Source organism: Macrotis lagotis, chromosome 4, assembly GCF_037893015.1.
Source record: "Macrotis lagotis isolate mMagLag1 chromosome 4, bilby.v1.9.chrom.fasta, whole genome shotgun sequence".
NCBI classification, from domain to species: domain Eukaryota; kingdom Metazoa; phylum Chordata; class Mammalia; order Peramelemorphia; family Peramelidae; genus Macrotis; species Macrotis lagotis.
Genome location: NC_133661.1, coordinates 144,652,699 through 144,673,494, shown reverse-complemented (window position 1 = coordinate 144,673,494; position 20,796 = coordinate 144,652,699). Strand labels below are relative to the sequence as shown.

Below are 20,796 nucleotides of genomic sequence, written 5' to 3'. Positions count from 1 at the left end.
GTTTGTGTGTTTATATTTCCTCCTCTCTTTCCTCTCTCCCCCTCATATATTCAAGTTGTAAATGTTGGAAGATTCAAAGTTTCTAGTAGACTAAAACATAGGGATTGTAATTTTTAAACTTTACCTAGGGATAAAAAAAAATTTGTTCATGTTCTGTATATGAGGTTGGTGATTTTGATCCACATTCTTTAGTTTTCTGTTGTTTTTAGTGTACTTGGAACATCTATTCGTTTTTCCCCTAGGAAACTCTCCTCATAATGTGTCCAGCCTCTATTATGGACTTTGAAAGTAAAAAGAATTTGTACTTTTAAGTGCAGCCCCCAAAGGATGTTGTTTGGTAGAGTATCTCTCTAGGAATGCCGCTGCTTATGAAGTTGATTTAACTTTCAGGCCACAAGAGTTTCAGTGACAACTTATGATTTGATTATTGCTACATTATAATATATTTACAGGACCTGGAACTATAAGGGACCTGGGTGATCATTTAGATCATTTAATCCATTTAGTCCAATCCTTCATTTTACAAAGTTCCATAAAGTTATTTGTCCAAGGTTACATAACTAATAACTACCAAAGTTAGAATTTGAACCCAGGTCACAAACCATAAACTCTTATAGATCATCTTGCTAAATTTGTAGAATAGTTACAATATCCTTGTGATGCTGTGGAAATCATGAACAGGTAGCAAATAGTTAACTTAATTTGTACTTTTTATTCTGACTTTCTACAAAGCCCATCTTGTATAATTTTTTTTCTGGGACAACTTGTTTTGTGTCTCTCCTTGAACTGTTAAATTACTTCACATACTTTGTATCTCATCAGAAGTTTCCCTGTACCATGCATTCTTTGTCCTGAAAACATTTCCCCTATGTCAAAGTTATCATGCCCCAAGCATGGACCAGAACCATCTGGCCCACTGAGTAGACATCTAGCCTTTATTTGAATACTTATAGTAAGGGTGAATCTACTCATCCTAAGCAGCTAATTTCATTTTTGGATAGCTCTAATAATTTGAAAGTTTTTCCTTACATCTAACCTCAATCTAACTAACTCTCTTCAATTTATATCCCTTCTATTAGTTCTTACCTTTGTAAGGGATATAGTAAATATGGTTAGTTCCTTTTTTCCTTGTGGCAGCCCATCAGATATTTACAGATAATCATAATTTCATCTAAATCTTTCTTTTGGCAGATTGTTTACAAAGTTCCTTCAACAGATTTCCTTGAATATCATAGTCTCTGGCCCCTCTCTAGTTTATTAATATCCTTCCTAGAAGTGAACACAACACTTAAGGTGTGATTTGCTTCAATACAGCTGAAGCATATTTAAGTGAGATTATCACCTTCATTCTGTATCGTTTGTTCTCTTGATGCAACATAGGCTACTGTGGCTATCTTGGTTTCCAAGGTTCTCTGTGACATTAAACTTTCAATCTACTAAAGTTCCAGATATTTCTCATTGTTTTCTATCTACATCTCCTCATCTTATTTATGTGGTTGATTACTGGAACCCAAGTGCAAAATTTTACATTTTCTCTTATTTAACTTATTCTTTTTCAGTTTAGTCAACTAATTACCCAATTAACTATAGGAAATAATGTTGAACTCTGACTGTCTTCCAAAGACAAAAATCTTTCCTAGCTTTGTATTACCTGTAATTGTGACAGACCTGCCACCTATTCCTTCATTCATATAATTGACAAGAATAGCACAAAGCCAAGGAGATTTACAGAGCCAGAAACACTTCATTGGAGATCTTCTTCTCCAGTGACATTGACTTGAGATTCTAAATCTAGTATTCTTTCCATAGTATACTGCCCTACTTCTGAAAGTCTATTATATAAGGCTTATTATACAAGACTATTCTGGTCAGATCAGACATAAAATTAATCAGTGTCCCACAATCAAATTTTAGAACTGGAAGCTACCTGTGACAGAATGAATATAGCTCCTGAAGTTGTCGAATTTACTCTGAGAATCACTTGTGTGCTAGAAGAACATAGTTAAATAAATATGTATAATGAAATGAAACAAATCAAATATTTACTTCATGATTCCTTTGGGAATATTGATGATAATACAACTCTGACCATCCTTAGAAAAGTTACATAAATATATAAATTGATATTCAAAAAATCAATGACTAGTTATCTACTCTATACAAGGAACTTCAAAGGAATTCAAGTCCTAAGACATAGCATTTATGATTTAATGGGAAGGAGGGGATGAGACAATTATGTAAAAAAATGCTATCATCATTATTCATCCACTAATATAAAGAATTATTGGTAATAACTGAAAAGCATGAGAATTAAATACTATGGAGATCAGTGTAGGGGGAGGAGATAAATCAATGATTAGATTTCGATGTGTATGACTTTATATTAATCAATTAAGAAGCATTTTTAAAGTATATATTAAGCACTCTCTCAAGTGTTTTTAGGGGAGAGGGCAAATACAAATACAACATAAATACATGAAAATCAATAAGGGAGGGTACTAGAAGTTGGAGAGATCAAGAAAGGTGCATAGAAGTTGGTATCTGACCTAAATCTTGAAGGAAATGTGAGATTCTATGGTATACAGGTGAGATGGAGTATATAAGTATGGGGGGTGTGGCAAGACAAAAGGCATGGAGGCAAGAGATGGGAGGGTCTCAGAAAGAATTAAGAAAAGATTGGTTTATTTGTATCATAGACCAGGGGTGTTCAACCTTACTTTTAAAAGTTTTTATTGGAACAATAGACAATATATTTTGATTTGCCATTTTAGTGAGAGCTCTGTAGTAGTTGGCTTCATTTACTAAAGTGTTTAGTAAACCCACAGGGGGTTGCATAAAAGCAAACAGAGGGCCCATACAAGCCACATTTTGGACTGCCAAGCCATAGACTATGGGAAGGGAAATATAATTAATTATTTATATATATCTTCTGAGATGAAATTTACTCATCTTTTTCAAGTAAAGATGACAAGCATTTTATTAAACACAGATGATGTGGGAAAAACTGTTTTTTTAAATCAAATGTCCTTATTCTATGATTCTATGATACAATTGTAATAATTATATATGGCAGAATTTTTCATAGAAATACATAGGTCAAATTATGTAGTTGCTTTAAAATAAACCTTTCCCGAAATAAAAAAAAAATGTTTATTTTCAGCCTTATTTTATTATTCCAATTGAATTTTTTCTGAGCATATCTTCTTTCTAAAAATTCTTCACAGTGACTACTTCGAAATGATTGCTGTTTAAGAACTCAGCTATGGCCAATAGGAAACATCAGAGCACCACAAGCAACATGTTGGATCACAGAGCAAGGTCTTGTCCAACTTCCTCTCACAATAAAGAGTCTAAGGGTGAGGAAACAGATCTTTCACTTGAAGAGTATGCTCCAAAGGATGTAGAGCTGGCCACCATCAGACAGGGAAGCCCCACCCCAGTGGAACATGAGTGTAATGATAACAGTGGAGATGGAGATTCCAGCTCTGACTATGTGAATAATACCTCAGAAGAGGAAGACTATGATGAAGGCCTTCCAGAAGAAGAGGAGGGAATCACATATTATATTAGATACTGTCCTGAAGATGACAGTTACCTAGAAGGAATGGACTGCAATGGGGAAGAGTATATTCCCCATGATGAGCATAATGTTGAAACAGATGAATGCCAGGAGGCTGTCGAAGAATGGACTGAATCTAAAATTCAGCACCATGATGGAAATGATGAGGAAGACAGGCAGGAGTACCCAGAAAGTCATGTTCAGATTCTGGAAGATGAGGCATCTTCTTTGGAAATTCAAGACCAAGAGGGAAGTGTACAATACTGTCCAAGTGAAGAAAGTTACCAGGACTATTATCCAGCAGAAGCCAATGGAAACTCAGGTGGGACATCTCCTTATCACTTAAGAAAAGAGGATGCTGATCTGGAAGAGCAGGAAGAGGATATTGACCAGATTGTAGCAGAGATCAAGATGAGTATGAGTATGAGCAGTATCAACAGTACAGGGGAAATGAGCCCAGAACATGCTGGAATGGAGAATGTGCCAAATGACTATAAAGAAACATGTTCACAAGAAGAAGTGGATCAATGTGCCAGCCGACATGAAGGAAGACCCAAGTCCCTGAATCTTCCCCCTACTTCAAAACATGCTGGAGATGCACAAAGGGGCTTTAAAACCAAGGCCAGGACACCAGAAGAGAGGCAGAAATGGCCACAAGAACAGGTATGTTTGTGCTTTTTCTTTAAGGAAAGTAATGGGGATGAAGAGTTCTACAAAAGAGTATATTTGTCACATTTTATATTATCCCTTGAAGTTTTTCTTTGAGAAGAAAAATATTAAATTATTTCCTTTGGAGTACATGGGATTGGAGCTATATATTGATTGTTGTATAATTATAATTTCATATTTTAGTAAATTCTTAAATTAAACCAGTTAGGGAAAAAATTCCCTCTAAGCCTTTCCATCAGATTAATTAACAAATCATAACAGTTCTTCTTTGCTGATTTTCAAGTTGTAATTTATTGTAGGGTCATTTCAGAAGTTATGTCTCTATCTAACTGGACAAAATACCTTAAACTGATGCCTTTCCATTTATCCCATCATGCCTCTGTTGGAATATAATTCCTCAAAAGGTCAACTCAACTCTTACTAGTTCATTGCAAAAGAGCTTCACTTATAGTTTGTCAGAGCCCTTTACTTATAGCCCAAGTGACCCCTGTCTTCACATCATGACCCAGTGGAGCTAAGAGTTGATCTTCATGAATGATGTTTTCAGTATTGTCCCAGAAAGCAGATAGGTCTCTAATATGATCATCATCAGAAAAATTAATCTTTTCACTTGTGATAAGTAAAAGAGAGGGATATTAAAAACCATAAAATATTTCTGAGGATGTGAGATAACAAACATAGTATTTCTGAACTCAAGCATGTCCAGAATAACCAGAAATTGCAGACCTATTACATGGATTCAAACTAAAGTTTCTTGTTAAATCAGTTATTTCTGCTAATGAAATGCTAATGGAAATGATAGATACATGGATAATCCTGTAGTAAATGCACAGAAGGATTGCAATTCCTTGTTTTTTGTTTTTTTCGGGTTTTTTTTAAAGCAACAAGTTTACATATTCTAGTTATAGAACAATCTGCATAGGACGATGGATTAAATCGTTTAGACTATCTTGGTTGGTCAATTTTGTCAAATCAGTGAGAATGATTTTTATCATTGAATTAACTGCTGGTATCAATGAATCATCCAAACTGACCTTAATTTTTGGTCATGGTTAAGATTAAAGTTATGACTGCCCTTCCTGAATATTCAAACTATTATATAGGCCAGAAGCTTATTGAGGAGCTGGTAAAAGTTGGCTCAAAATTTAAAATTTACCATGGATAGTTTTTGATTTAATTATCTTTTGAAAAGACTCAGCAGAATAGTTGAGAATACAAATGATGATCTCAGATCTTCTTATGGAAAGGGATTATTTGTATCCATTTCTGAGAACTATTTACTTTGGGACCCTAAATATGTTTCAGTTAAATTATTTGTATGTTTTTTTCTTGCTACTCTATTTCTCCCATCAACTATTCCCTTTCTTTTGGCTTTATGAATAATTGATAAAATATTTTTTCATAAGAACCTTATATTAATAATCTATAGAAAATTCACTTCATCTCCATAAAATAAATGTCTCCGGACTAGTTGATATTGATGATAGCTATTTGGCTAATAATTAAAGTAGCAGATCTCTCATTTCAATTATCAGCTTGATTTTTCTAACTACTTTCAAGACAATCCAATCAACATTTCAAAAACAAAATTTATTATCATCCAGGAAACGTATATTCCATTCTCATACTGTCCATTTTTATTAGTACTATCATCCTTCTACTTTTTTCCAAATTAAATGTTTAAAATTATACCGGCTTACTAGCTCCATCCTCCTTTTTTTTTTTTTTAACACATTTTGGTAGCCAAGTTTTATTCCTCTTTTGCATTATCTATCATTTTTTTCTTCTCCATTGCCATCAAAAAATCATTGTCATTTAAAAAAATCCTTATTAACCAATTCCTTACTTGCAGCATCCTTCCTCTTTGCTGATCTTTCTTTCCCACCCCTTTTAATTCACAATGGATTATGCTAGCATATTAGTTTTCCTGAAACCTAAAATGAATAACACTTTATTTTCCTGCTCAGGAAGCTACAACAGATCACTCTTGCAGTGTGCGGTCAGTTATCAACTCCTCTGCCTAGTTCACATTTCTTCTTAATATGGTCCCACTTTTCCTAATCAAATTTAATTCCATCACTTCTCAACACCTAGCCTTCTTTCTAATTAGCCTATATTCTTTATTATGTCCCACAAATTATACTCACTCCCATCTCTATTCCTTTGTTTTAGTTGCTCCCCCCATTCCCAAATATGAAATGTTATTTATCATTTTTGCTGCTTTAATTGTATCTCACTTATCATTCAAGGCCAAGTTCTAAGTCTGATTTCTGGAAAGTGTTTACTGATAACACCAGTGCAAATTCACAGCTCTCTTTGTACTTACTGCTTTTACTGCACAATTTACATTTGATTCTAAACTGTCCTTCCCCCTCCATTTATTGCTCTTATGTAATTTATGCTACAACAGTATATTCAAAGTTTATCTAATACTGTTCTCCAAATATATCCGTTACTCTGTTTAATCTCCCTTCCTACCTTCTACAGATTAGGCCACATTAATCTCATGTTTTTTTATATGTGCTTCCCTCCCTGCTTTTTCATTCTCTCCAATTTCTATTCACTTTTTGAAAAATTTATTTATTTTAATCCATTATGCACATGCATATTTCCAAGTTACTAAATTTCCCTCCCTTCCCACCCCTCTCCCCTCAGCAGGGAGTAGTTAGGTTAATGTTTTACACATTTTGTTAAATGTGTTTATAAATTAGTAATTTTGGGCATTAGGAATCAGGATTAAAGGAAAGAGATACATAAGAGGTAATTTTTATAAAGTGTTCATCAGATTTGGAATGGTTTTTTAAATTTGTGTATGTTTTGTTTTGTTTTGCTTTTCTTCCTCTGGATAATATAGTCCATAGTCAGTCAAATACAGTTGTCCTAGTTCTCTGCTGAAAGGAGCTGCTTCCATCAAGGTTGTTCATCTCATACTGTTGTTGTTGAAGTATATATTGCTCTCTTGGTTCTACTCCCTTAGCTCAGCATTAGATCCTGTAGGTCATTCCATGCTTTTCTAGAGTCCAACCATTTATTGTTTCTTATAGAACATTCTATATTCTATATTCTATAGTATTCCTATAACATATTCTATAGTATTCCTATAATATAACTTGTTTAGCCATTCCCCAATTGATGGACATCCTGTCAACTTCCAATTCTTTGCCAGTACAAAAAGAGCTGTTATAAATATTTTGGAACATGAAGGATTTTTTCTCATTTTTTGTATAATTTCTTCTGGATATAGACCTAGAATTGGAATGGGTCAAAGGGTATAAACAGTTTTATTGCTCTTTGGATATAGTTCCATATTGCTCTCCAGAAAGGTTGGGTCTGTTCACAACTCCCAGTTTCTACTAATTTTTTTTAAACTACATCAGTGCTTATACTTTTTGATGGAGCTTCCTTTAACTTTCCAATTCACAGAGATCTTGCCTTTCTTAGAATTTTAATTGTGATTATAATCAGCACCGTATAATTCTGTATTTGTGTTCAGATAATTGTTGTATACTAAATATTACCTCTCAACTTACTTATAGTATCCTTGAGGTCACAGATCATATCCTTTATGTTTTTCATCCTGGACCACTTAACATTATTTGAGAATGCAGTAGAAACTCAATAAATAAATTCAAGTGATATTTTAAGGTATATAAAACAATGAGGTATACTAGAAATTTTTCATTTCCTATTTTACTGATTGGGGAAAAATTAGCTTAGAGAAATTAAGTGACTTTTTTTTTAAACCAGAGAACAGTTAAGTATAATAATCAACATTCAAGATTAAGTCTTTTGGCTTAAAGTTCAATACTCTTTCTACTGTACAATGATACCTTTTCGCCCATTGGTGATTTATAGGTTCTCAGTATTTATGTTTATAAGAACTTAAAAAACTTTATACTACATCATTAATCAAGTTTATATAAAGTAAATATATTTTATTTTTTCTTTATTAATAGTTTTAATTAAAGTTCTTTATACTAATAATATCAGAAGGGGCATAAGATATTTATGACTTTGAAGTCAAGAAAAGCTACTACTTAATTTTCACATTATTAACTATCTCATTAAAAGTCAGGTAAAGATGATATATGTTGATGATATTAAAGTTCAGTAGGAAATATCTAAATCTATATGGAAGAAATGTATACAAATGAGATATTTGGCTTTAATATAAATACTTTTTATTTAGTTATAAGTTTATTCAAAATATCCTAAAATACATTACAAAGTAACCCCTTTCAAAAATCTCTTCTGAATAAATTATTTGTTTAAAAAATGATATAATTATTGAATAAATTCAGATTAGTATTCTATTTGACCAATTTTGAGGACAAATGAGAGAAAATGCTTTCATGGTTTTTCAAAAATCTTTTTCTTTTTCAAGAAGAGCTTATGAATTGGGAAAATAAGTAGTAAAATCTCATGTGTGGAATATAAATGATATTGACTAAAAGTTTGGTATTCATTAAAATTTTAAATTATACTTGTATTTGACATCTTTTGTTCTCTTTAAAGTTTATTTAGCAAAAAGTTGACTTCACCTCCACAGTATGCCTGTCATTCATGTCAATTTTGAATATTTTGAGAGCTTTGGCATGTAGGGAAATTAATATTATAATGGTTAGCACTGGAAAGCAAGACAAAAGGGCAAGAGAGCTTTTGAACTGCATGCTTGGGTTTTAAGTTAAAGTGCTTGTCTCTATTTAGTTTTTGGACAGATGCCTTAAAATCTTCCCCTTAATAATGGAGATGGCATTGTAATGATTGATGCTTGGTGGCATATATCCAGTAACATATTGTGTTCTGTTTTAACAAATCACTTTTCTGGCAAAGCTCTTGTCAGGAGGAAATCATCTTTTTAGAGAAGAGTGGGGGAAGTATACAAGACCTAATATTTTGTGACTATTGCTTCATTCCAGACAAAGACTGAGGGAAAACAGAATGCCCTGCAGGTTAGCAAGGCACTAGGGAAACTGGGAAATCAAAGAATCTTTTGATTAGAATACCTTGAAATGTGGTAGAAATTGCAGAAAGTCCATATTCATTTTCAATTTAGTTTGTGTTCAGGGACACACAAGATGGGAGATGGTCACGCAAATGCTAAGGTTTATTAAACAGCAGAGAAAAGGAATTGGACAGATGAACTTAGTAAATTAGGAAGAACACATATCTTGGAATCTAGAGGCACTTATCTAAATACTGACCCTGATACTTAGTACCTGTGAGATCACACCCAAGTTGTAACCTCCCTCAAGTAGTATAAAATATTGTTTGTACTACTTACCTTACAGGGCTATTTTCCCTAGGGTCTATTTTGTAAACCTTCATGCTCTACAGGTATTAATTGTTATAATTTATTATTAATTATTGTTATTATTTCTATTAACATACTGAATTATATAATGGAAAGAGCACCAGATTTGTAATCGAAAGGCCAGTCTTAGAATTTTGTCCCTGTGACTTAGCAGCTTTTTGTTCATGAGGAAATCACTAAAATTCATGGACCTCAGTTTCCTCATCTGCAAAATAAAGAGATCAAAGAATTATATTCAATCAAATAAATACAGGTAGGAAGTCCTAGATTGGGAATCAGTGGACCTAGGTTCAATTTCTGGCTCCATCATTCCATCACCTGGGGTGAGTTTTTATAAGTCACATGTCTTTGGTTTCCCATTTGTGAAATGAAGGAGTTTGGATTGAATGACCTGAAAGGTCCCTTTTTATTAGGGTTTCTATTTCACTTAAGTGCCCATTGTAAAATAGGCAAGGCTGATAAAATAAAATAAGATAAGATAAAAGAGTCCTTGTCCTCAAAGGGTTTACATTCTATATGGAGTGAGATGAAGGAATACAAATATATATGTAGGAAAGTAAAGTATGTATTGGATTATCATATTATCATTTTGCAGATGAGAAAAAAAGGCTTTAAGGCCTACTACATAGGCAATTTGGGTAGCTAAGAAATATAGTATATATAGAGTGGCAAATATGGAATCAGAGAGACCTGAATTTAAATCTGGTCTCAGACACCTGAGTCACAAAATGGGCAAATCACTTAATGTGGTTTGTCTTACTTTCCTCATATAGAAAAGGATCTTGGCAAGAAAATGACAAAACACTCCAGCATTTTTGCCAAGCACACCCTTAATGGGGTCATGAAGAGCTGTACATGAGTAAAATAACTGAATAGCAATAATAGGCAATAAGTAACAAATTTACACATAATTTGAGTTCAAGTCTTTTGAAAAGTAGCATAATGTAGTGGATAGACTGCTGGACTTGAAGTTAGGAAGCCCTGGAGTTATAACTTAACTCTCTAGTTGGATTAGATGACATCTGGGGTTCCTCCTCACACTAAAATCAATAACATTAAAATCTATTATTTTAAAGGTTAGAGAAGACAGGTTAATTTTCCATCAGATTGTTGTGCCTTCATGAAATAAACTGTAACCTACAAATACTGTTCATTTAGGAAGGCTGATCATTGCAAAATGAATTAGTCTTCAGTAAACAATTCTCTGCAAAGGCATCAAGATATAACAGCTAAGTCAAATTAAAACTGGATTAGGAATGGGGCAAAAGAAGACTCTAAACTGAATCCTAGAGGAAATGGGCAGGGTCCTTGCTTCTGTAGATCAAATTCCAAATAGACTAGGCTTTCTTTCTTTCCTTCCTTCCTTGCTTTCTTTTGTCCAGAATAGCTGAACCCATAAGTGCTAATTCTTTAGAAGTTGATAGAATCAACCATTGGCCATAGCAGCTTGAAAGCAGGATTTCTCTAGTAAGGAAATGTTGTAGTAAAGATTTTTGAATAAAAAATTTAAAAATCTGAGACTGCCAGACTGTGTTCTTAGCAGCTGCAATCCCTGCCTGAAATGTGGCATATACATCATCCAAAAAAAAAAAAAAATTAGACCGCAAGCCCTGGATCATGCTGATAAGTCTTTCACCTACCCTTCCTAAGGGAAATCAACTCAGTGCTTAGTGAAACTAGTGCCCATATTTAGGCTCTAGATATATGGAGAATTGCCAGAATAAGCTTTCAAATGATGTCTTAAGGAAAAAATTGGTATCATGTCACTTAGATACTTTAGAACCCAATAGTTTAAAAAACAAATTAAAACACAAAACAAAGAACATCTATCAATGAGTCTTTCTTTATCTCCTTTCATCTGTATTAAAAAAAGATTTTTGTACAATTTTTATATACTGATTGGACATCTCAGAGCAATTTAATGTATTATATATAAGCTACCATCTTCTGGGTTTAGGGTGATTAATAAACGGCTAGTCTTTATTTTACTAACACAAGAGTGAAAGACTATCCCCAAAAAGCACTGTTCTAGATTATACTGAATATCATTGAAATGCAGGACTCAAGTCAATATAGTCTGCTTAATCATCAAATGGCTTGCATTTGCATGATGAGGTCAGAGAGTTTCAGATAAAATTACATTCCTTTTTCCTTCTGTTTTCATGGTTGCATTGAGAAAAAATTCAACAAATCAGCAAATTAGTGATAGATGATGATGAAAAAGAACATTAAGTAGCCAGAGAATATGTGATCAAATATAAAGAAGAATTTCTTGGCTATAATTTTGATTAACACAAAAATTGGTAAGTAAAAGATATTCTGGAATCCTAATTCTAGAGATTTTTCTTTCACATTGGGTAGATAGGTCTTCATCTTAGATGATTTAGTTCATTCTCTGGAAGGGAATGAGCTCTGTCAGATAACCTCCTAAGTCTCTATCCTGCTTTAATATTCACTTCTATGATATTGACTTGAATCCAGTGTATTTTGGCATTTACCCCAAAGTCAAATTTTGAAAACTTCCCCTTGACCATAGTTGAGATTTCCATAAGGTTATTAAAGTTGACTGATTATACCAAGTTATTTCAAAGAGAAAATATATACAAGATTATTCATTTGATGCAATAGAACTGTAAGATATTGGTCCATTAAAATAGCTATTGCATTTTTTTAAATGACCTGGTTGACAAAAATCATAATTCATGAACCAGATGATTAAAAATAAAAATGTATTGCATATCTCAAACATCCTTTGGGTTTGGAGGGAGTTGAATCTTTATTACACAAGCCACTTTGTTTAAAAGGTGGGTTGAATGCCTATCCCCAAAAAGCAATATGCCAGATTACACTAAGTATCCTGCCACTGGTACAAACCACATACCTAAAATGATGATATCTTGGCATGAGAAAATCCATCTACAAATGCTTCCACAAATCATCCATGGAGGATCTGCCCAATATACTAGATGTCTTTCTTAAGGTCTTCTATTGTTTGAATTGTCTATCTCTTTTTCCTTCTTTTTGTTATATGCCTACCTCAGTTTTAAAACAAATAATTGATAATTTCTTTTCTGCCACTTTTCATGCACAAGTCATCATTGATAAAATGTGCTCATGCCACCTACTTATGGACTACTATGCATCTTTCTATTCTTCAAGTGAAAAGAAAATAAAAATTGTCTCACTCTCAGAAAGTCTCTTCATTTATTTAAAAATGGGAATTAACTTGCATAAATGTATTTTATAAAGTTTGTTACTCTTCTTTTAAGATTTACATCTGAAAAAGGACCTTAGAAGCCATATAGCCTAATCCCCTCATTTTACAGATGAGGTTCACCAAGATCCAGAGAAATAGAGATGCTTGCCTATTATTAGACAACTGAAAACTTGCAGAGCCAAGATCAAAACACAAATTCTCCAACTCCTAATCCAGCATGTATGGTTCTATTATATATGAATTATGATTCTATTGAATTTGTACAGCATAAGTGTAAACTGATAGGTACCCCTTTGTCAGAATTAGAGAAGATAGCAGGTTGAGTAACAAAAATTTGGCAGTCCTAGAAGAATCTTACTGAGAATGGTATGAGAATGGTCCACAAAAATTAATGTTTTGATTATTCATGATTTTTCCTCATTTCACTAAGAGTATAGGAAAGCATTTCCTTTGTGCACATTGACTGATTTGATTCTTTTCATAAAAAGCTCTCTGACAATAGAAAATAGAAAAATCAATATATCTTAGCTAACATGATTAAAAAAAACTAAAAGCATGAAGTGATAAAGAGTTAAGGACTCAACATCAAAAGCAACATTCCTGATTGCCATTCATTTTGAAGATGCTTTCAGGTCTGATTTTGCAAATGAAATGATACTTGCTTAGTGAAAGAAAATTTGATATAGGAATGTATAATTCAAGCAGAGTGAGAAAACAACAGAAAAATAGATTCTTAGTAAATCAATGCTTGTTGGGGAAAAGAGCTCACATTTACAGTTTGAATTGGCACTTAGGGTGAAGTGCATGCCTTTTATTTTGTAATGAGAAGGACATTAGCACTTTAACTGTGATCGGAAGTTTTGCTTTGAGGTTAAAACAATTGGCTTCTTTTTTTGTGTGGGATGGTAGATTGGACAGTGCTTGGAAGATGGTGAACTAGAGACATAGATAAGAGAAAAACAAGTGGGCACACACACACATCCATTAAGAAATGTGTTTGTAAGACTAGACCTCTCTCTTATGAGAATTACTTCAGTTAATTGAGATTCTTATTTTTCAAGGATGATAATTTGTTTCCATTTAACTACTAACTCTGCTCTACTATTCTTATATTCTAAAATGCAGTAAAGTAGAAAGAACAGTAGACTGGAAAATCTGGTTCTAGCTCTGTCATTGACCTTGGCCAAGCTATGTATCATTATACACCATTCTAGGAATGAATTTCCCCAACTGTGAAATGAAAGGGGTTGGATTAAAATAATTACTAAGGTCTTTCTCAGTTCAAAAATTCTAGAATTTCCCAGGCAATAATATTACCTTTGGGATCAGAAGCAAACATTAACTAAATTGGAAATACAGCATAGAAGTCTTCTCTTTTGAGCTAGGAAGATTGATATTCTACTGGGAAATCTGCTTAATGGTGTGGAAGATATAGTCTTATATGCACTATGACAACAGTTCTGTTGATCTTCACAAAATTGCTTGATGGTGAATAGGTAACCATTGCTGAAGAACTAATTTTACTTTCTGATAGTTTACTAATAGCAGAAATTTAGGCATGGAAAATGGAATATAGTCAGGCGTGATTTTGAAATTGTAACTACTTCACTACATCTACCCCAGCAGCCAAACTTCATTATATGGCCCTGAGTTGTCAAGTCAGCAAGAACTGCCTTATTTGATTTATATGATGGTATTTATGATATATTACCAGAGATGACCTTGACTGTCACTCAGAAGTTTACTTAGTTTATATTCCTAGATTGCTGACGTTGCTTTTGAAATTTGGTTAAACCCAGAATTTCTTTCAAGCTGATTTTACAATCTAGGAAAATCACGTACAGCTGCAACTGTGCTCATCAAATGACAATCTTTTTGGAATATGTTGTTTTTTAAGTCCATAGACCAAGTAAAAGTATTCAGGAGAAATCTCTTCCTAAATGGTCTAATCCAATTTCATCCCTCCCCCTAAACATTTTTGAAATTTTTTTTTGATTTCTTGTTTGTTCTTATCATATAACTGTTTTTATCTTTTCCCAAGTAAAGATATATTAAAACAAAATATTAAATAGCCTTGTTTTGTATAAAATCCCTATTTTTTTCTTTCTCAGACTGACATTTCCAATTTAATTACAGAAAATGATAAAAATCAAAATCCTTCATATGACACTCTCCCATTTTCTCTCTCAGGGCATTCATCCTCCCTCCCTTCTCCACCTCTTCTATCTCCTCCCTCCTCCCAAGCTGATTCTCTGTCTTTCTCTGTTTATTATCTTTTTTTTTCCTTATAGTCCCTGAGAGTTATAGGGAAGCTGTCTTATTGAGTAGATGACAAAAATCCTAGTCATCTTTTGACATTTTTCTTTGTCCTTTGCAAACTTTTGCTGTAGTAATTGGGGGTTCAGTTGACTGAATTATCTCTCATCTATAAAAATTTCACCATTATCAACCTTTCTGCTTTTATACATTATTGGAAAGGTTTATGGAAGTCCTTATCTGAGTTCATTTAGTACCTTGCTTCTCTTTTTGATATTTTTGATAATTAAGCCAGCCTCCAAAAGAGGATCTAAGACAAGGAAGGGTTTACTTTCAGTAATGCCATTGTTTTTCAAAAGCCAGATTATTCTTTCAGATTAAACAGAAGGTGTTCATCTCTTTGACTTGGTCACTTAAAATGAGACATTGAAAGATCCTTTTGGGGTTCTATCTTATAGAATATAGAGATTTTTTGAATATTGAAGTACTGACCTACCTAGAACATCTCTTTCAAGAATATCTCCCTCCCTCATCCCTTGCCTTGTCATTCAGGGGAAAAAATGTAATCTGAATTGTGAGAGTTTTATAAGTATGTGAATTGCAGAAGCTGAGCAAATACAGTGATCTGGATCCCACTTGAGCTAAAATTTCCATTCCAGGCCATCTGCTGCCATTCGCTATGCCAGGGAACCAGGGTATGGAATCGCTGAGCTGCCTCCGCAGCAGCTGCTTAACACATCACTAAATATGGGAAGAGAAACAGTGTGGCAAGATGGGCTTCTAAGATGAGCTATTCTACTCTTCATGGGTTTCAGCAGCCATTATGTTGTAAGAAGTCCTTTTTTTGCCTTGATCCTTGATCAAAAGTGATTATCTTGTTCTGGTTTCAGAATCCAAAGTTTCTGGAACCAATGTTGTACTGGCAATCTGTCCTGGCAAAAGTGATCCATAGTGGATGAAAGCCATTTAAATTTGCTTAGCTAATTATAGCTTAAATTTTAAACTTAATTTGATAAATATTTGGATGCCTATCATATGAGATACCCTGATTTCTGGTCCAATAAGAGGTATGGAAAAGGCCAATAATTCAATTAAGATGATTCTTACATATGCTATGTTAGGTGAAAAATCCCCCAGGAATATTAATGGAGTGACTCTATATTACCTAAACCATCTATACTGTTGTTACCATAACATATTGTACCCAATATTATTTTTACCCACTTTTCAGTGGGAAAGGAGATGTGAACAAACATTTATTAAACACCTACTGTGTCCTAGTCACTATTAAATACTTTACAAAAGAAAAATTTTTAAAGGAAGAAGAATATTTTAATCTTAATTTTGTAGAATGTTAGAATACAAGCTTCTTGATGGCAGGAACTACCTCAAATTGCCTCTGCATATTCAGTGTTCAATATAGTGCCTGGCACAGAGTAGGCATCCAACAAATGCTCCTTGATTGATTGTAGTTTACTCATAATAAATGGCTCTCCAGTTTGACTATATACAAAGATTTAGTTTATCAAATTCTAGAATAATCAATTTAGTTCTCAAAGTAAATTTAATCATTTGAAGTATCTACTACAACTCTTCAAGTTTCCATGATTTCATAAATGTGAACCGTTTTAATGGACAAAAAAGCTTGCTACTATTTTTTTTTAGTTGTTTTTGCAAGGCAATGGGGTTAAGTGGCTTGCCCAAGGCCACACAGCTAGGTAATTATTATGTGTCTGAGGCTGTATTTGAACTCAGGTACTCCTGACTCCATGGTCGGTGCTCTATCTACTGCACCACCTAGCTTCCCCTTGCTACTATTTCTTATAATTTTTCTTAAAAAATAAACCTGGAATTGAGAAAAAGAAGATTGAGTTGGTGCTATTTGCCTCCCTGCCATTTGGCTTTTTTGGAATGTAGGGACATATGACCCACCAGACTGTATCTCAGCATTGCTCCATCATTAAAAGTGATGCTTGGATTTTGTAGGTTAGAATTTAAAATAACCTGTGGAAAAGATTCTACAGAGATTAAAAACATACACACACACACACACACACACACACACACACACACAAAATATTGTACAACTAAACCTTGAAAACAAAGGGGGTGCTCTTTTCCATGACTAAATGTTATTTGTAGTTTTCTTAGAATTTTTTCTCCCTTGTTTTTGTCTTTCATTTTCTATGCAAAAATATTTTATCATACTAATTATCATCTTTCAGGGAAATGATTGACTTCATCATCCAATACTACCTTAAGAATTCTCAAACGCACTGTTATTTGTTCAAATCACGTAAAATTACAGTATTCTTTGAGATAGAAAAAAAATTCAATACCCTCTTAACCTAGAAATGCTTCTTTGAAATAAATCATTGCCCAGAGTGAGTCACCTTAATCCAGGGTCATTATTGCCTTTCTAGATTGCTTCTTCATAGAAGAGTTTATTCTACTTACCATTCCTTTGTTATATTGAACATTCTTATCTTTCTAAGGATGACCCATGAGTGCTGGCGTCTTGTATGCCATAGTCTTTTATTTAAAGACCTCAAAGTATCCACAAAGCAGTCATTACTATGAGGCCACAGGAGAAATGAAAAGCTGAAACTCTACTGAAGTCACATGTCTAAGCTTCTTTTCTCTTTTCTGTTGTTTTTCTAATAAGTGTTTCGAAGAAAGGATTATAGACACTTCCTTGTTTCCCTGCTTTGGCTGAATGAACTCCACCTTTGTCTAGGTCTAGGTCGAATCCTTTTCCTGTATACTTGTAAATTCTTGTTCCTAAGATTAGACAAGAGGAATGGACAGTTTCCATGTCTTCTCTCATTCTTTAATGTATTAAAAAATGACAGTTGTATTGGAAACTTCTGTCAGCAGTTTCTAACATAAGAATGAAGTTTTCTGATGCTATCAGTTCAGTGTAGCAAGGGTAGTTTGAAAAATAGATAACTTTATGATTTTCCATTTTATTTTTCTTGATTTTTTGCAAAATGATATGAAAATATGCTTTGTATGATTTCACATGTATCACATTGCTTGCCTTCTCAATGGGTATGTGAGGGCCTAGAGGAAAGAAGATAATTCAGATTTCAAAATTTAAAGAGGTATGTTAAAAATGAAAAGAAATAAAAACAAAATAAGGTCTCCAAAAAAAAGGAAAAGCAAAATAACTTCCAGCAGTCCTGGAGCAAATAAAGCATCTTTCTTTGCTGCTTGCATCCACCAAAGAATTTCCTTGTAACATCTGTTGAAATTCTTTTGCTTTTTAGATCTATGCTAGGCAAATTAGTGGACACATCTTATCTGATCCCTCAGCACTTTGCTTTCCATTTTCCTTTCTATGCTCTAAAGAGACAGATTTCTTGATGGAAGAAATTGGATTCTGTATCTGTTCTAGTCTATTGTTTTGGTGCTTTCCCCCCATCTAGATTTCTTTCCACTTGCCATTTCTCAAGAAAATGGTGAGGTGGTTGGGCAAGGAAGTTTTAGAGAAGGTGACCAGAGAGGGTTGAATGAATTAAAAATTGTTCAGGCATTCCTTTAATTGGGTTTCAGGAGAAGCAGTCATTCATTAGGCAAGTCAGACCCTAAGGCAATAGTTCTTCCAGGGGATAATCTCTTGTGTTAGTAAAAGTAGAAATTGTTGATTGTGGAGAAGATAGACAGAAGAGAGGGACCTTTATAAGAAAGTCAACAAGTATTTATTAATTGCTTATGTGTATGTTAGAGATACTCCTGTTATTTGGAGGAAAAAATCATCCAGTGTCCTTGGGTGCAATTTTTATATTGATTCTGGTACCTGTTCTTACAGTAAATTCTCTTAAAAGCAAGCATTTTCCTTTCCAACCATTTGATTGTTAATTATCAAGTCATAGTTAAAAATATTGCCAGATCATGAATATTTCTCTTAAAATGATAGGAATAAGAAAGGATAGACTTTCCAGGAGACAGGTTTCCACATCCCTCTTCTCTCTCTCTCTCTCTCTCTCTCTCTTTTTTTTTTTTTTTTTTTTTTTTTTTTTAGTTTTTACAAAGGCAAATGGGGTGAAGTGGCTTGCCCAAGGCCACACAGCTAGGTAATTATTAAATGTCTGAGTCTGGATTTGAACTCAGGTACTCCTGACTCCAAGGCGGGTACTCTATCCACTGCACCACCTAGCCACCCTGCATCCCTCTTCTCTTGATCATGTCATCTATTCTATCAGTCTTCTTCTACTCCTTGTTTTTAGCTCCCCTTTAGGTGATTTTTTTTCTCCCACTTAGGATGTAATTACCTTGAAGGAAGGTACTGTCTTGCTTACTTAAAATAGTATTTCCAGCATTTAATGCATATGATAAAATAAACTGATATAGTAAGCACTTGATAAATATTATATATATATATATATGTATACCATAAATTGTGCTTATAATATGGGTTGTAGACCCCATGGTTTCCAGAAAAGCTAGTTTCATGTAAATTAGGTAAATTACATTTGTCTTAGAGATTTTTTAAAAAGTCAATACTTTCTTAACCTTTGAAACTTTGAAATAGACTCTTATCCAGAGTTAGTCATTACCTTAATCTAGTGGTATTTTATGATAATCCCTTTCCCAAGACTATTCTTCACAGAGGAGTTTCTTCTACTCGCCATTCTTTTGTCTTTGCTCATGCTCTTTACTTGGAGTTCATGAATTTAAAATTTGTTTGATAACTAAATTTTAATATGATTGGTTTTCTTTGTATCTCTGTGTATTTTAATCTATACATTTTAAATATTCTGAGAAGAGGTATTTAAGCTTTACCAGACTGTCAAAAGGAACTTATTATGACAAAAATGGTTAAGAACTCCTTACATGAATTGCATTTAGGTCCTACTTTATAGTGGTAATTGAGACAGGATAAAAGTATAGACTTTAGTTTTAAGTATTGGCTTTTAAACAATTGCAAAATGGTGGAGCAACTGTTTTACTAATTTTTTTTGGCAGGAGGCACCATAAAAATAATGATAAATTTCTTAAAATCTGAGCCCAATTGTCACATTGTACAACCGCACAATCACCAGTAGCAATGTATTCTTTGTAACTGCCAATACTAAAAAGCACATATTTTGAGTTGAAGCAGCCAGTTAATGAAAGAACTAAAAGTAAATTGTGTTACATGAAAATGAAAATGCTTCAAAAATTATGGGAGAATTTTAAGACAATATTTGTGAGCTATAGACTTGTTCTCAGTAGACCATGAGTTATGCTCTATGATGCTGTGATATGTTAGTCCTCATTTTACACAATACCTTAATCAGCAATGTTGTTTTGCTTTGATAGGTTATATTGGGGAAAGTCTATATTGGAATATCTCAACTTTGAAAGTGCTATACTGGGAAATTTCACAGAAAGATGATTTCCCTCCCCACAAAATGCCACAGCAATTGCACAACATAGCTATCTGTAACCATAGTCTATATCTGTATGACACACAAGAAATGTAAGGGAAGAATGGCACACAATAGTCAAATCATTTTGCCATGATGCATCTTGATAGTGAAACAGACCATGTTTTCTATTCAACTCATAAAATTTTCTATTCAAGCTTTTATTAAATCAGGAAGTTCTTTTCTTTTCTATTTAAGAATTTACATATTTGCACATCTGTTAACCTCTTTCTAGGTTTAAGATGCTGGGCTAGGCATTGTAGAGAATATTGAGATTAAACAGACTGCATTGAAGCTTTATCTTTTAAGGGAGTCAATGATCTTGTTGAATCTTCATTTATTCTTAGAACCTGATTAGTTATATTTCAGA

General features: G+C 33.5%; 1 protein-coding gene across 1 annotated transcript in view; it reads left to right on the top strand.

The window, feature by feature from the left end:
* The window catches only part of APBA2 (amyloid beta precursor protein binding family A member 2), a 281,698-nt gene that overhangs the window by 173,469 nt on the left and 87,433 nt on the right, over window positions 1–20,796 (top strand). The window contains exon 4 of the mRNA XM_074236214.1: window positions 3,225–4,222. Within this exon, the coding sequence (XP_074092315.1) occupies window positions 3,263–4,222 (960 nt within the window). The 5' untranslated portion in view covers window positions 3,225–3,262. The remainder of the gene's footprint in view (window positions 1–3,224; window positions 4,223–20,796) is intronic.